The sequence below is a fragment of the Chiloscyllium plagiosum genome, chromosome 9, assembly GCF_004010195.1.
Source record: "Chiloscyllium plagiosum isolate BGI_BamShark_2017 chromosome 9, ASM401019v2, whole genome shotgun sequence".
Classification (NCBI taxonomy): domain Eukaryota; kingdom Metazoa; phylum Chordata; class Chondrichthyes; order Orectolobiformes; family Hemiscylliidae; genus Chiloscyllium; species Chiloscyllium plagiosum.
Genome location: NC_057718.1, coordinates 72,380,545 through 72,398,995, shown reverse-complemented (window position 1 = coordinate 72,398,995; position 18,451 = coordinate 72,380,545). Strand labels below are relative to the sequence as shown.

Genomic DNA, 18,451 nt, shown 5'->3' with positions numbered 1-18,451 from the left:
TGTTATGAAGTCAAAAGCATGTATATTTACTTTAAGATAGAAAGTCCTTTCCTGAATTTAAAGTACAGCCATAACTGCCAGCTAAAGGTCGGGCTGTTCCAAATGAATTAACTATTAAATGGATACTTGAGTTTTGTTTGTTGTTTTGACAACAATTCTAATTTAACCAAGTTATAAGGCATAGAGTCATAGAGCGTACAGCACGGAAACTGACCCTTCAGTCCAACTCGTCCATGCCGACGAAATATCCTAACCTAATCTAGTCCCATTTGCCAGCACTTGACCTGTATCCCTCTAAACCCTTCCTATTCATATACCCATTCAGATGCCTTTTAAATGCTGTAATTGTACCAGCATCCTCCATTTCCTCTGGCAACTCATTCCACACACACACCAACGTCTACATGAAAATATTGCCCCTTAGGTCCCTTTTATATCTTTCCCCTGTCATCCTAAACCTATGCCCTCTAGTTCTGAGTTACCCCACCGAAGGGAAAAGACCTTGTCTGTTTATCCTATCCATGCCCCTCACAGTTTCATAAACCTCCAAAAGGTCACCCCTCAGCCTCTGACGCTCCAGGGAAAACAGCCCCAGCCTATTCAGCCTGTCCCTATAGCTCAAAGCCTCCAACCCTGCCAATATCCTTGTAAATCTTTTCTGAATCCTTTCAGGTTTCACAACATCCTTCCAATAAGGAGACCAGATATGCACATGGTATTCCAAAAGTGGCCTAACCAATGTCCTATACAGATTCAACATGACCTCTCTGTCCAATTCCTGAAGAAGGGCTTATGCCCAAAACGTCGATTCTCCTGTTCCTTGAATGTTGCCTGACCTGCTGTGCTTTTCCAGCAACACATTTTCAGCTCTGATCTCCAGCATCTGCAACCCTCACTTTCTCTCTCTGACCAATAAAGGAAAGCATACCAAACCCCTTCTTCACTATCCTATCTACCTGTGACTCTGCTTTCAAGGAACTATGAACCTGTACTCCAAGGTCTCTTTGCTCAGTAACACTCTTCAGGATCTTACCATTAAGTGTATAAGTCCTGCTCTGATTTGCTTAGTTTAAATTATGTCCAGCATACCAGAAGCCAATGGATTTTGAATTTTATTGTTTTGATACCAGGAAACCAATGGTATAAGCATATAATGTGTCTTGGGGGATACATAAACCCAGTATTTTGAAAATTAGAGGGAGAGCAACTGCCATCGAACAGGAAGCAACTGCTAAAGAGCCAGAGAGTTAACAGCCCATCTAAAATCTTGCTCTCAAAGAAATCTGAAAACACTCTCCAAAGATATCTTTTCATGTGAAACCTATTTGCAGTAAAATAGAAAGAAGATAACCCAGAGATATCAGCAGCAGTAGGGAAGACAGAGACTGTGTGGTCTTGAGATTAAGTTACTTTAATATTTAATAAGTGTGTTATTGGAACAGCGTATTTTTTATAGAGTTGGGGTCAGATAGAAAGTAGTCTCTAAAAAAATGGGGGCTTAGATTTGTGAATAGTTGTTGTTTAGTTTTCACTATTAGAGTTATGAAAATAAATTGTTATTTTTCTTCAAATAGTAGAATTTGGGAATTCTCTGTTACCCATATTTTAACAGATTACGAGGCAAGGCGATCTTTTCTGGGTATTTGGTTTAGTTAACAATACTGTTGCACATTTTGTGTTCTTTATGCCATGTTCCACATTGTAGGGGAATCTAAGATCAGGCATCATAATGTCCAAGTCAGGGGTCACCATCTGAGAGACTTACTGAATTTATAGAAGATCAATATACTTAAGGTTTGTGATTGACAGATTTTAATCAATCAGTAAGAGAATCAAAAGTTATGGGGATAAGGCTTTGAAGTAGAGTTGAGGATTACCAGATGAGTCATCGTGTGGTCAAATGACAGAACAGACTCTCTTGGTTGAATGGCTGACTTCATAGGGTTTTATAGGATATGGGCATTGCTGGCAAACATTTGTTGCACTTCCCTGACCGCCCTTGAAAAGACTGACTTGCTCAGTGTTTCAGAAGGCAGTTAAGAGTCAAATAAATTGCTTTGGGTGTGGAGCACGAGTAGACCAGGTCAGGAAAGATAGCAGATCCCTTTCCCTAAAAGAACATAAGGAAATCAGATTATTATTTAACAACAACTGATGATAGTTTATGTTACCATTACTGACTCATGTTTTCAATTCCAGATTAACTGAGTGCATTTAAAATTCCAGCAGCTGCTGTAGTGGAATATGAACCTATGTCTACAGAGCATTAGCTTGGGCCTCTTCTTGAATAATAGCTCAGTGATATTGCCATTGCCTCCCACAAAAGGCATGGCAATGCAACTCAGCCCCATGAAATGCAAATCCATGCCCTGTGGGACTCTTAGACATTCTTGCAGTCTGGATGACTATGCATAAAGTATCACCAGCAAAAGCAGCTCTAATCACAGATTTTGGAATTCGACTGACAGCTAAAGTCACATTTGTGTATCTGCAGGGTTGACAGATTTATAAATTATACATTTCCTGACTTGATTACTCAGCAGCTCAAGAGAGTGCAATCAGAAACGAAATAGATGACTACCAAGCACTCAAAGACAGCTAGGCAGGTATCTGGGGTCAGCAGGGTTGTCTCGCTCTCCATTCGGGAAGGGAGTAGACATCAGAGATGTCTTCTGTCCTCAGAGTTTGAAATTCAAGAGGAATGTTCCTCCCTGGTGCTCAGTTTGAAGATGTCACAGGACATTGAGGGTGGAAGTGGTGATACACCTTCATAGAATCATAGAATTCCTACAGTGTGGAAATAGGCCCTTCAGCCCAACAAGTCCACACCAATCCTCCGAAGATTAACCCACCCAAACCCATGCCCCTACCCTATTATCTTATATTTACCCAACATCCCTGAATAATATGGGTAATTTAGCTTGGCCAATTCACCTAACCTTTGGATTGTGGGAGGAAACTGGAGCACCCAGAGTCAACTCACGCAGACACGGGGAGAATGTGCAGACTCTACACAGACAGTCGCCCGAGGCTGGAATCAAACCCAGGTCCCTGGTGCTGTGAGGCAGCAGTGCTAACCACTGAGACATCATGCTGCCCCTTAGTATCAATGATTTGAGCAGAGAGGAGGGCGAGACTCTGAAGGCAGGGTTCAGGGATTGAAGAGAGATTGAAAAGCAAAACCTCCCAATTACGCTCCGACACATGCTACAGAAATATGAACATAGAACAAATGATTGTGTGTTTGGGGAGATGTGAGCTATACAAGCTGGAAAGGAACCAGACAATATAGTAATGATTTAAACTAGCTTGACTGAGGGATGGGAACATGAGAATAAATTCAGAAAGGTCAAATAAGAGAATATGGGGGCGAAGGGAAGGGGAAAGCGACAGGGAGTATGATAGTAAATAAAAAGGTAAGCAGCAGGTTAGCATGTGTGCAGGAAGGTTAAAGTTCAAGGCAGGCTATGAAAGAAGCAAAAAGGAAGGTGGCACGCGGTGGCTTTCGGGTGGCACGGTAACTCAGCCTCAGGTGACTGTCTCTGTAGAGTCTGCACATTCTCCCTGTGTCTACTTGGGTTTAATCCGGGTGTTCCAGTTTCCTTCCACAGTCCAAAGACGTGCACGTAAGGGTGGATTGGCTGTGCTAAATTGTCCCATAGTGCTCAGGAATGTGTAGGTTAGGTGCATTAGTCAGGGGTAAATGTAGGATATTAGGGTCGGGGAATGGGACTGGGTGGGTTTCTCTTCGGAGGATCAGTGTGGACTTGTTGGGCCAAACAGCCTGTTTCCACACGGTATGGATTCTATAAACTAACTTCTTCTATGAAGGATAACTCAGGAGATATTATTTGAGATGTTGGGAAATCATGAGCGTAAGAAAGCTAGGACAAAGACATTTTACCTGAATTCTTCTTAGCATTCGTAATAAGGTTGATGAGTTAACAGCACAAATCATCACGAATGAATACGATTTGATAGCCATTACGGAGAGTTGGTTACAGGATGGCCACGTCTGGGAGTTAAATATCCAGTGGTACCAGACTATTTGGAAGGACAGAAAGGAATGTAAGGGAGGTGGTGTAGCTCTGATACTCAAGGGCAACAGCAGGACAGTGCTGTGAGATGATATTGGTTCTATGGAGAATGAGGTTAAATCCATTTGGGTGGAAATTAGCAACTCTAAGAGAAAAAAGTCACTGATAGGTATAGTGTATAGGCCACCAAATAATAACATCACATTGGGGCTGACAATAAATAAAGAAATTATTAATGCCTGTAAAAATAGTTCAGCAATTATCATGGGGGATTTTAATCTACATGTAGGTTGGTCAAACCAGCTCAGTCAGGGTAGCCTCGAGAAGGAGTTTGTTGAGTGATAGTTTTCTTGAACAGTATGTAATGGAACCAATGAGAGAGCAGCTATCCTAGATCTGGTCCTGGGTAATGAGACAGAAATAACTAATAACCTCATAGTTAGGGATCCTCTTAGCAGGAGTTATCACCGTATGGTTGAATTGAGAATATTAGTGGGGAATGTGAAGATAAAATCCAATGTGCTTGAACAAAGAGGTCTACAATAGAAAGGGAGGACTTGGCTAAAGTAGACTGGAAACAAAGATTTTACGGTGGGACAGTTGACAAGCAGTGGAGGATTTTCAAAGCAATTTTTCAAAGTGCTCAGCAAAAGTATATTCCAGTGAAAAGGAAAGACTGTAAGAAAAGGGGTAATCTTCCATTGGTATCCAAGGAACTAAAGGAGGCTACCAAATTGAAAGAGAAGGCATACAAAGTGTTCAAAACAGCATAAAACTAGAAGATTGGGAAAACTTTAAAGATCAAAAAGCCACAAAAAAAGAGCTATAAAGAAAAGTATGATAGAACATGAGAAAAAACTAGCACAGAATATAAAAACTGATAGCAAAAGTTTCTACAAATATATAAAATGAAAAAGAGTGGCTAAAGTAAATATTAGCCCTTTACAGGATGTGAAGGGGAATTTATGATGAAATGGCCAAGGCATTGAAAATGTATTTTGTATCAGTCTTCACAGTGGAAGGCACTAATAAAATGCCAGTAATTGACAAATAGGTGAAGGTAGTCTCCTGGCCCTGATGGAATGCATCACAGGGTATTCAAAGAGATGGCGGGAGAAATAGCAGGTGCACTGGCGGTAATTTTCCAAAATTCGCTGAACTCTGGGGCAGTCCCAGAAGATTGGAAAATAGGAAATATGACGCCACTGTTTAAAAAGGGAGGTAGACATAAGATGGGGAATTATAGATCGGTTAGCTTTACCTCTGCAGTGGAGAGGATGCTTGAGTGTATTATCAAGGAAGAGATAGCAAGGCATGCCAGTAGAAAGTGTCCCATTGGGCAGATGCAGCATGAGTTCATGAAGGGCATTTCATGCTTGACAAATCTTTTGGAATTCTATGAAGACATTACGAGCAAGGTGGACAATGGGGAGCCAGACAATGTGGTGTACCCGGATTTCCAAAAATCCTTCAAGGGTGCATGGCGTCAGGGGTAAAATATTAGCATGGAGAGAGAATTGGTTGACTAATAGGAAGCAAAGAGCGGGGATAAATGAGTGGTATTCTGGCTGGCAATTAGTGACTAGTGGTGTGCCTCAGGGATCGGTGTTGGGACTGCAATTATTTACAATTCATATACATGAGTTGGAAGTTGGGACCACGTGTAAGGTGTCTACGTTTGCAGATGACACTAAGATGAGCGGCACTGTGAAAATCTGCAGAGGAACATAGATACTTTGAGTGAGCAGGCAAAGGTCTGGCAAAAGATGGAACACAATGTTAATAAATGTGAAGTCATACATTTTGGTAGGAGTAACAGCAAACAGGATGATTACTTGAATGGTAAAAAGTTGCAGCATGCTGCTATGCAGAAGGACCTGGGTGTCCTTCTGCATCAATCACAGAGATTGGTCTGCCAGCAAATGGAATTTTGTCCACCATTGATAAAGGGATTGAGTTTATCAAGCAGTAAGGTTACGCTGCAGCTGTATAGGGTGCTGGTGAGGCCACACCTGGAATACTGTGTGCAGTTTTGTTTTCCTTACTTGAGAAAGAATGTACTGGCACTGGAGGGGATGCAGAGGAGGTTCACTAGGTTGATTTCAGAGTTGACGGGGTTGGCTTATGAGGAGAGACTGAATAGATTGGGATTATATTCATTGGAATTCAGAATAATGGGGGGTGGGATCTTATAGAAACATATAAAACTATGAAAGGAATAGATGAGGTAGAAGTAGAAAGGATATTTCCATTGGCAAGTGAAACTAAGACAAAACGAGGGAGCAGATTTAGGATGAATTGAGAGGAACGTCTTCACCCAGAGAGCTGTTAATTTATGGATTTCCTTGCCCAGTGAAGTAGTTGATGCTACTTCAGTAAATGTTTTTAAAGCTAAGGTGGATTTTATTTTTCTAACAATAAAGGAATTAAGGGATACGGTCAGAGTGCGGGTAAGTGGATCTGAATCCATGAAAATATCAGCCATGATCTTATTGAATGACTGAGCAGGCTCGAAGGGCCGGATGGCCTATTCCTGCTCCTAGTTCTTATGTTCTAAATGCTAGAATTGGAAGACATGCATGTTCAACATAATTATATACAAGCATGCAGAAGGCAAAGGAAGAAAAGAGTAGACAATGAAGTTTATTAGGTACTGTTCGGTATATACTTCCAATATAATTAGTCTAGGAAATAAGTCATATAAATAGAGCTCAGATTATCTTGGAATACATGATATTATGGTTATTACTGAGACAAGGCTGAAAATAAAAGACAAATGGTAGCTCAACATTTCTGCTCGTAAGGTTTTCAGACAAAGATAGGCAAATAAAAAGAATGGTTGCAATACTGATCAAAACAGCAATTATAGCTCTAAAGAAGAAGCATTTTATCATGTATGGATTAACTGAAGACCAAAAAAGGACAAATTATACTCCTAGAAATTTACATAGATTCCCAACCACAACAGAGAAATGAAAGAGCAAACACGTAGGCAAATCTGAGAAATGCAAAAAACAACAGATTACATATAGATTTCTTTAACCTTCCTAATAACCTTCCTAATAACGTCCTAATAACATATCAGCCTTCGGTGGCTTAATGACAGGGACACCCAGGTCCCTTTTCGCATCTACAACTTCTGACCTCTGACCACTTAAGAAATACTCTGCATATCTGTTCTTCCTACCAAAGAAGATAACCTCACATTTTTTCAACACTGTATTGCATATGCCAAGCTCTTACCCATTTACTAAGCCCTGTTGAAATTCTCTCAAAAATGGTTTACATCTTACTCAATACACATTCCTGCTCAGGCTTGTGTTATGTGCAAATTTGGAAACACTTTTTATCAAAACTATTGAAACGTATCATGAATCACTGGGGCCCAAATTACTGATCCTTGCAATATCCCACTACCCTGAAGAAGGGCTCATGCCCGAAACGTCGATTCTCCTGCTCCTTGGATGCTGCCTGACCTGCTGCGCTTTTCCAGCAACACATTTTCAGCTCTGATCTCCAGATTTGCAGTCCTCACTTTCTCCTAATATCCCACTAATCACAGTCTGCCAATATGAGATAAGACATGTATTCTTATTCTCAGTTTTCTGTCTGTTAGACAATTCCTAATTCACGCAGCACATTTCCACCTTTGCCATGTGCTTTAATTTCCCTCCTCTAGGGAATCTTATGAAGAGCCTTCTGATAATCCAAGTATACCACATTGACTCTCTTTACTAAGATGGTTCGCAATGTCTTCAAAAGATCTTAAATTTGTCAAACAGGATTTTCCATTCATAAACCTATGCTAACGGTACCCAATCAAATCTTTTTCATGCAAAAGTCCTTTTATCATGTCCTTTATGATGGATCGTAGCATTTTCTCTACAAATGACAAGGTTAAAGGGTCTACAGTTCCCTGTTTTTCTCTTCTTTCTTTTTCAAATAGTGGGATGACAACTGTAAGCTTACCATCTGCAGGAATCATTCCAGAATCTATACAGTTTTGGAAGATGATTACCAAGGCTTTGATTCCTCCTATTACCAACTCCTTCAATAGTTTGGGATGCAGACTATTAGATCCTGGAGATTTATCAACTTCCCATCTCATTAATTTTTCCAGTTAATTTCTTTTGCTTATAATAATTTCATTCAACACCTCTTTCTAGCCACTTGGACTTCCAATTTAGCAAGATTTCTTATGTATTCCAGAGTAATAATGGGCACAAGTGTTATGAAGTTGTAGATTTGCACTGTAATTTTAAAGGAGCTGAAACTTCTGGCTGGCACAGAGTGTACTGAAAAATTTAAAAATGTAACATTTGGCTGTGAAACATATCGCTGGAGCTGCATTGTCATGGACACAACAAATTCAAATTTGGCCAATCAGTTTAAATTATGCCCCAGATACCAAAATCCAATTGAATTTGAATTTTACTGTTTTGGATGAGCAGGTCCAATGTTTTGGGGTATATAAAATCAGGCATTTTGAACAGTTGGAGAGAAAAGCAAAGAGCAGCCAAGCACCAACAGACTGCCAGCAGAATAGCTCTCTGAAAGGTACCGCCAATCAGAACGTTGTGCAGCAGAAGACTGAAGACAGCCTAGAGGAATCTACAGAGGAAGTTCAACATCCGAATCGATTTGCTGTAAATGTAAGAGGGAATTTATCGGACCCGTATTATAGAGTGGGAGGTAAAAATAGGTTTAAGAGAAAGGAGTTATAAATAATTGTTATTTAATGTTCTCATTTGGACTTAAAGATTAAAATTGTTACAGTTTTTCTTTAAATAGTGATATTTGGGATAGTTCTTCACCACTCGAAATTTAACAGATTACGGCACGAAGTGAGTTTTTCTGTGTGTCTGGTTTAAATTAGCAGAAGAGTTTACCCCATGTCATAACACAAGGTAATCATTTAGTTTCTCAAACACTTCTCTATTCCTCACTCTATCTTTAATCGATCCACGTGTCTTAGCCAACGTTTCCTTCGTACATATTTATTGAAGCTTTTGAAGTCCATTTTTAAGTTAAACTGTATTCTTACTTTTCATAGAATCACACAATCCCTACAGTGTGGAAGCATGCCATTTGGCCCATCAAGTCCACATCAACCCTCAGAACAGCATTCCATCCAGACCCACACTCCTCCTTTGTTTCAAAGAAAATAACTCTTGGTACCCATCACAGCCATTTCAACCATGTCTCAGATTTATGTACATTGAAAGATATTAAATCCCTTAATACGTAGCCTTTGATTATGTCAATATTATTGAATACCTCTCCCCGTTGTAATATCTGTATCGTTTTTCTTTCAAAAGCAGATGGGCATGGAACACTTTCAACCTTTCACATTCTTTCAACCACATCCTGGTAAAGAAATTAAAACTCATGGAATCCACAGTTGCTTGGCAATTTGGATCCAAAATTGACTTAGTGGCACAAGACAAAGGATGGTAGCAGAAGGTTATTTGTGTAACTGGACACCATTGTTCCGCAGGGATCAGTGCTGGGACCCTGTTTGTGAAATTCATAAATGATGCAGATGAGAATGTGGGGGCTGATAAGTTTGTCGATGACACAAAGGTTGGCTGTTGGCTAATAGTGTGGAGGCAAATCTTCAGTTACAAGAAGATATAGATGGATTGGTCAGATGGGCAGATGGTATTTAATGCTGATAAATGTGACATGATGCATTCTGGAAGAAGCAATAAGACAACAGAGTATTCAATAAAGGGCAAGACACCAGAAAGCTCAGAGGGTTATTAGGATGCTTGTGCACTGATCCTTGAAGATGGTAGGACAGGTAAATAGGGAAGTTAAGCTTACGGGATGCTTGCCTTTATCAACTGAGGCATAGATTAGCAGAGCAGGGAGGTTATAATGGAGCTCTATAGAGCTTTGGTTAAACCACAGCTGGAATACTATGTGCAGTTCTCTTCACACAATAGGAACAATGTGATTGCACTGGAGGAGTTACAGAGGAGATTCAACAGGATGTTGTTTGGGATGGAACATTTCAGCTATGAAGAGAGATTGGATAAACTTAGGTTGTTTTCTTTGGAATAGAGTATGTTGGGGGGGGTCCCTATAGAAGTGTATAAGATTATGAGAGACATGGAGAATAGAAAGCAGCTACTCTCTTAGAACAGATAAGTCAAGATCAATCTGGCTCAGGAACAGGCTGTTCAGCCCTCCAAGTGTGCACCGACACATTTGGCCCTTCCGTATTAAAACTGTTTTCACTTAAAGGATTTGGCTCCCTCCATTCCCTTCGTATTCAAATATTCATTCAGGTGCTTCTTGAATACTGCTATTGTGTCTGCTTCCACCACCTCCTCTGGCAGCCTGCTCCAGGCACTCACCACACTTTATGTGAAAAGCTTGCCTTGCACATCTCTTTTAAACACCAACTCCCTCCCCTCCCCCCCCCCCACCCCCCACCCCCCCAACTCTGAATCTGTGTCCCATTAGTCAAAACGTCAAGAAGAAGGGGACACACTTTTAAAGTGAAAAGGGTGATAGGTGCACAGCGACCGACAACCAGAAAGGGCCAGAAACTTGTTGCAATGTGGAGCAGCTGAGAGCCGGAGGGAAGTGGGCCGGAGGCATGGAGTTGTGCGGCTGAGATCCGAAGTGGAGAGGGCTGGAGGCCAATGTCTTGCTTGATTATAGTGTCAGACAGTGGTGAAGACAATGTGCGCTGGTAAGCAGACAATGTCCACAAAATTTACTATTTTAAATTAGGACACAGAGTACCTAACAAAATTCTAACTGTTCAAAGAGCTGTGGGTTCTAGATTTGGGTGTGTCCAATGCAGAAATGCAAGCCAGGCACATTTACTCACCAAACTGACTGTAATATGGTCAAGTTTTACTTGATGGTTAGATGCAACGTTATTTGCTTTGAAACTAGGGTCTTAAATCTGAACAACAAAAACTACGAAAAGTTAAACATGAGGGATTGAGGGAAAAACATGATTTGACAAAAGGGAAACATAAGAAAACCAGGGAATTACAGACCAGTAGCTTAACATCTTTGGTGAGAAATTGCTGGAATCTATAATCAAGGATGGGGTAACTGAACATCTTGAAAAGTTTCAATTAATTAGGGACAGCCAGCATGGATCAATGACAGGTAAATCATGCTTGTCAAACATTTGAGTTTTTTGAACAGCTGACTAAGATAGTGGATAGGGAACTGCCTACAGATGTTGCTTATGCGGACTTCCAGAAGGCTTTTGCTAACATTCCATGTAAAAGTCTGTAACTAGGGTAGAAGTCCTTGGAATCGAGGGTAAATTACTGGTAAGGCTGGGAAATTGGTTGAGTGGCAGGTAATACAAAGTAGGGATAATGGGAAGGTACTCAAAATAGCAAGATGTGACCAGTGGTATCTCATTAAGATCAATGGGAAACCTCAATTAATAACAACTTGAATAATAGCATAGAAAGACATATATCCAAATTTCCTAATGATGTGAAGTTAAGTGACATTGCAGACAGTGCAGATGACAGTATAAAATTACAAAGGGATAGATGAAATGAAGGGGCAAAACTGTGGCAGATGGAATTCAGTGGAAGCAAGTATGACCAAAAAAGGTACTTTCTAGATGGTATAAAGACTGAAAGTGGGGATATCGACAATAACTATGGTGAAATGGCAGACATTATGAATAATTACTTTGCCTTAGACAACTGACTTCTAAAGAGATTTGGGGGTGCAGGTGCATAGATCGTTAAAATGTCTTGAACAGGGGAAGAAAATAATCAAGAAACCTAATGGAATGCTAGCCGTTTTGTCAAGAGGACTTGACCACAAGGATGGCAATAGCTTAGTATCATTATCACTGGAGTGTTGAACCAGAGTCCCAGGTAATATTCTGGGGAACCCAGCTCAAATCCTGAAAAGGCAGATGGTGGAAATTGAATTCAACACAAATCTGAAATTAAAAATCTAATAAGGAACATAAAACCATTGTCGATTATCAAGAAAAAGCTATCTGGTCCATTAATGTCCTTTGGGAAAGAAAACTGCCATTCTTACCTGGTCTGGCCAACAATACGGGGAGGCAATGTCCTATTATCACTGGACTGTTAATCCAAAAATCCAGGGAATATTCTGAGGGCCCGGGTTCAAATCCCACCATGGCAACTGGAATTAAGAATCTAGTGGTTGCCATGAATCCATTGTCAATTGTCAGAAAATCCCAAAGGTTCATTAATGTCCTTTAGGGAAGGAAACTGTCATCCTTACATGGTCTGACCTACATTGCAACTCCAGACCCACAGCAATGAGGTTGACTCTTAACTGCCCTCTGAGCAATTAGGGATGGGCAATAAAAATGCTAGCCTAGCCAACGATGCCCTCATCTCATGAATTAATTTAAAAAAGTGACTCCAGAGCCACAGCAATGTGGTTGACTCTTAACTAGCTTCTGGTGTGGGCAATAAACACTGACCTAACCAGTGATACCCTCATTCTGTAATTGAAGTTTTTAAAATGCAGAACCATGCTTCAGTTATGCAAAACCCTGGTAACACCCCACTTCGAGTACTGTGAGCAGATCTGGGCACCACATCTTAGGAAGGAGATAGTGGTCTTGGACGGAAAATAATTAGATTTTCCAGCAACACATTTTCAGCTCTGATCTCCAGCATCTGCAGTCCTCACTTTCTCCTAAATAGATTTCCAAGAATGATACCTGGACTTCAGGGGTTAATCTATGAGGAGAGATTATACAAATTAGGTCTATTTTCTCCAGAATTCAGAAGGTTAAGGAGTGGTCTGATGGAAGTCTTCAAAGATAATAACAGGAAAAGACAGGATAGATAAACTACTTCCATTAATTGGGTATTCTGGAACTAGGGAGCATAATCTGAGAATTATGTTCAGGAGATGAGTCAGACGGCAAGTATAATGTACATGTTGCCAGCCAGGTTGTAGACAAGGAATCAGCTGAGTGTGCAGTAGAAGTTGTAGGCCCAGAGTTAGTGGAGTTACGGTTAAACATACTGTTAGTATCGGGTGAAGCTGATCGCTTCTGGGTTCTTCCAAAAATAGAGGGAAGACCTAAAAATGGAAATAGATATGGGTGCAGAAGTGTCTTTTATTCCCAATTGGTATACAGGGAGAAGTTAAGGGCATTACCATTGAAACCATAAAAGATTTCACTACAAACTTACCTGGAGAAAATGATGGCACTGGAGGGCTACACATTGGCAAAAGTACAATGAAGGAACCAATGTACAGAATTTCCACATTACATTTTCAAAGGCATTATTTGGACATAGCTGGTTGCAAAAATTAAAGTTGAACTGAGGTGTGGTTAATAGCTTGGCAGATGCCAAGATGAGATCCTGGACATGCCTTCATATGTCTTCAAAGGAACCCTGGGGAAAATGAAAGGCATCAAAATTAAATTATAGGTGAAGCTAGAGGCTTGATCCTAACAGTTTGAAGGCATATCTGGTACCTTATGCTATCCAGCCTAATGTGGAGGCAGCACTGAAACTAGTGAATGTTGAGGAAGAAAAACCAGGACTACTAACCACCAGTGAATGGGCCACTCCAATCATTCTGGTCTTAAAAACAATGAGGATTGGTGGTGCAAATTAAAGCCCCCTTCCACTCATAGAAGATCTATCCAGTGGAAGAGGGAAAAGATTTTTAAAAGTTGATCAGTTGCAGGGCTACTTACAGATGAGGTCACAAAGGAGTGACTGTCACTGTGGACAATGGTGAGAAACAAGGGACTTTTTTGCTACAAGCAATGTCCTTTTGGCATCACATCAGTGCCGGCAGAGGGCCACATATCAAATATTAAATGGGTTTCCAGGGGTCCAATGTTACCTAGGTAATATTTTGATTACTGGATCCTCCAACAAGGAGTGATTGAAAAATCAATAGGGATCCCTAAATAGATTGTGAGATTTGTTTAAAGACTCTGCAGAACACATGGGCCATGTAATCAATAGCAAAGGACTAAACAAGGCGTCCAAAAAAATGGAGGCCCCATGACCAGAGAATTTTCTTGGGACTTGTCAATTATAAAGGCAAGTTCATCTTAGATTGGGTGTAGCTGTAATGCCCTTCTAGTCAAACAGCTGAGGCAGCACCCATGTTGACCGAGATCGTCTGAGAGTTCTAATATTGCAGGTGCATATTCCCTCAAACATCAACTATGATTTCCAACACTAATAAATAAAGATGAAATAAACAGCATGCTGCATTGAAAATATTCTCATGTTCCCAACGGGTTATTCAGTTTTAAAGGTGTACAGTCTCAATGTCACCATTCACAATTCTCCAGATTCAGACAGCTCACTTGATTCATAAAGAAATAAACGTAGGGGAATAGGTCCGGGTGGGTTACTCTTCGGAGGGTCAGTGTGGACTTGTTGAGCTAAAGGGCCTGTTTTCACACTGTAGGGATTCTATTTTTAAAAATCTGGCAAATGTGTTAAAGCTCCTGCATTGGTTGCTAGGAAAAGGTTGGCCACGGAAATATGCACAGGAATGTGAGGCAAGCCTTTAAAACAAAGACGGAGCAGAATTATGCCCAAGATCAAAAAGAAGGATTAAACATTGTGTTTGGTGTAAAGATGTTTATGCATTTCTGTTATGGCAGGCACTTCATGCATTTGACCGACCACAGGCCTCTAATCTCCAAATTTGACCGTATACAGGGATTCCATTAATGACAGCAGCACACCTAAACAGATGGGCACTCATATGAAATCAAATATAGACAGGTGGAAAAGCAGGACAATCCAGATGCTCTGTCAAGTCTACCACTACCAGGAAATAAAGATATTGCTGATTAGAGCCTGAAAATTATGCACCTTTCCTGGGACCACAAAGTTCTGGTGTCAGCAGGTCAGGGTGCTGAACACTACTTGGAATGTCCCGCTTTTGAGCTGAGAAATGGACTTGGTCCTGAGAGAGAGGACCAGTCATGGAAACTGTCCAGAATTATGCTCTTACCTGTCCAGAGGTGGGAATTATCGCTATCAGATGTTTAATGTGGAGAAAGAGAATTGTTATTCCTCTCCCATTAAGAGGAATGGTGCTAGAATAAATGCACCAAAGGCACTCTGGTGGAGTGCAAATGAAAGAGATAGCCAGGAGCTATTTTTGGTGGCAGAACGTGCACTTCCAGATTGAGGAGGAAGTGGGATCATGCAAATTCTGTGCTTTAGTAAGAAAGGTGGCACCGTTGCCAGCCCTTTAACCATAGCAATGGCCTCAAACACTATGGCAGTGGATTTACATTGACTGATAGAGGAACAGATGCTATTAATCTGGATGCCCATTCTAAATGGCCCATGGTGGTGGTAATGAAGTCAGTATCAGCAGGAGCAACGATAGCCCTACTGGATGAATGAAGGGCTTGTGCCAAAACGTCAATTCTCCTGCTCCTCAGATGCTGCCTGACCTGCTGTGCTTTTCCAGCACCACATTCTCAACTCTGATCTCCAGTATCTACAGTCCTTACTTTATCCTGGATGAAATATTTGCCAAGTTTCAGAATTGTAGGGTTAAGCAAAAATCTCAATTGCTTTGAGAAGATTCCTCACCATTCTGGGCTTCTACCAGAATCTTGGAGATTGTTTTTCAAAATTAAACTTAACAAAAATAAAACTAGCAGCTGAGCTATGCTGCTAGTCTAGAAACTGGGGACACCTGTTCACATCTCAGCTCCACAAGGTTAAAAAAAAATCACACAACACCAGGTTATAGTCCAACAGGTTTATTTAGAAGTACAAACTTTTGAAGTGCTGCTCCTTTGTCAGGTCTACTCTACAAGAACAATGATCAAACCTTTATGACAAACTGAATTCAGACAACATGGAGTCTCTACAAATTCCAAGACACAGGAAAATCGATGCTTTTGCCCGAAATGTTGATTTTCCTGCTCATCGGATGCTGCCTGACCTGCTGGGCTTTTCCAGCACCACTTTAATCTTGACTCTGATCTCCAGCATCTGCAGTCCTCACTTTCGCCCCTGACAAATTCAAGACCTCCAACTTCAATGGATATTTAATCACAAACACCTACTCTAATAATCAGGAAGACCAATTCATCACATAAGTTAAAAATCACACAACTCCAGATTATAGTCCAACAGATTTATTTGGAGGCACTAGCTCTCGGAGCACTGCTCTTTCATCTGGTAGCTGTGAAGTATAAAATCGGAAGACAGAATTTAGAGTAAACGTTTACAGTGTGGTGCAACTGAGATGATATATTGAAAAGAGCTGGATTGTAAACTTTTGCTCTAAATTCTGTGTCTTCGGATTTTATATTTCACAACCACCTGATGAAGGAACAGGGCTCCGAAAGCTATTACTTCCAAATAAATCTGTTGGACTATAACCGGGTATTGTGTGATTTTTAGGAGAAAGTGAGGGGTGCAGATGCTGGAGATCAGAGCTGAAAAATGTGTTGCTGGAAAAGCGCAACACGTCAGGCAGCATCAAAGAAGCAGGAGAATCGACGTTTCGGGCATAAGCCCTTCCTCAGGAATTGTGTGATTTTTAACTTTGTCCACCCCAGTCCAACATCGGCACCTCCAAATCATTACAGAAGAAACAACAAAGCGATTATTGTAGGAAACCAGATGTGATGGGGAGGTAAATGGCATGCAATTTTGTATAATGTAGGCCCTCCTCATTTGAGTTATTCCCCACAGCTACCACCAGGAGAAGGATCACAGATAGTTAACGCTCTGAGAAACGAGACATACCGACACAGGCCTGTTCCTTGCCAGGGAAACCAGCGGTGCAACCCCCGAAAACTACCGACCTGACCGGCACCACAAGGCCTCAAGCACATCCTGAGGTGAAAACCAGCTCACAATAATCACCAGATTATAAGAAGAATCAAATACTCACCAGGTAATTCCAATACGAATCCTACTGCATCAGCGGACTCAACGCAGCCTGAAGGCCTACACCGTCTATAATCCTCAGTAAAGCACCCACTACGGCAAGCGGGAACAGCCACTTGTGTTTCAGGATCGCGAATTCACCCAAGTGGTGAGCTTAATTTCCGAAATCCCAAAGTTTCGAACCTTGCTAACCGGGAGTGGGAGTTGGGTGGTTACAGAGCAGGGAACCCTAAGGGTAGGAAGCCGAAGGAATAGTTTCTATGATAAAGACCTAATATTTAGTTCCAATAGTGTTTAACTTGTATTCAATTTAATAGTGTATCTAATCACTGTCCTCTGTATAACTGTGTTGATTTCACTGTTTTATTGCACTTGCCTTTTATTTCTTGTGTTATACATTTGTATTTGATTAACGCAGAGATCCTTTTGCCCTGAAACACCTGTCTACTGCCTTCTTCATTTCACATTTCCTGTAATAAATCCAGTGTCAGAACCAGGGATGTGGGGGTGATTTGAACTGCCTAAAAATCAGCAAATTATTGATCGCCGGATCTGCTCAGATGAGGAGGAACGTGATGGACACCTGGAAGTACTCAAGGATGTCCTCACAAGAACGGGGTACGATGCTCAACTCATCGACCGCCAGTTCCGACGTGCCACAGCAAGGAACCATAATGACCTCCTCAGGAGACAGACACATGCTGCAACTGACAGGGTACCCTTCGTTGTTCAGTACTTCCCAGGAGCTGAAAAACCATGTTCTTCATGACCTGCAACACATTATCAATGAGGATGAGCACCTCACCAAGACCTTCCCCACACCTCCACTACTTGCCTTTAAACCACCGCCAAACCTCAAACAGATCATTGTTCGTAGCAAGCTGCCCGGCTCTCAGGACAACCCCATACAACCCTGTCACGGTAGATGCTGCAAGACGTGTCAGAGTGTGGACATAGATACCACCATTACACATGGGGACACCTCCCACCTTGTACATGGTAGATACTCATGTGACTCAGCCAAATTCTATCTTATACGTTGCAGGCAAGAATGCCTGGAGGCATGGTACATTGGGGAAACCGAGCAAAGGCTACACAACAACGGATGAATGGGCACCACACAACAATCAACAGACAGGAGGGTTCCCTCCCAGTTGGGGAACACTTCAGTGGTCCAGGACATTCAGCCTCGGACCTTCGGGTGACCATCCTCCAAGGTGGACTTCGGGACAGGCAGCAGAGAAAAGTGGCTGAGCAGAGGCTGATAGCTAAGTTCGGTACCCATAGGGAGGGACCTTGGGTTCATGTAACATTACAGCTGACCACTAAACACACACACAGATACTCCTACAAACACACACTCTCACATACACATGAGCCGAAAATGTGTTACTGGAAAAGCGCAGCAGGTCAGGCAGCATCCAGGAAACAGGAGAATCGACGTTTCGGGCATAAGCCCTTCTTCACTTTCTCCTCACATACACATGGACACACATCCACACAGACGCGCACACAGACACCCAC

At 41.5% G+C, this 18,451-nt stretch overlaps 1 protein-coding gene across 4 annotated transcripts in view; it reads right to left on the bottom strand.

Moving 5' to 3' along the window:
* The window catches only part of pgm3 (phosphoglucomutase 3), a 186,667-nt gene extending 169,315 nt beyond the window's left edge, over positions 1-17,352 (bottom strand). For 2 of the 4 annotated variants that reach the window (XM_043696211.1, XM_043696212.1), the window contains exon 1: positions 16,932-17,352. Coding sequence is in view for 2 of the 4 variants with exons in the window: in XM_043696208.1 (XP_043552143.1) it covers positions 13,220-13,253 (34 nt within the window). In the remaining 2 variants the exon portion in view is untranslated. Of the gene's footprint in view, positions 1-13,219; positions 13,427-16,931 lie in introns of those variants that run through there. The other 2 variants (XM_043696208.1, XM_043696210.1) reach the window with 2 other exon arrangements.
* Positions 17,353-18,451: the final 1,099 nt, after the last annotated feature.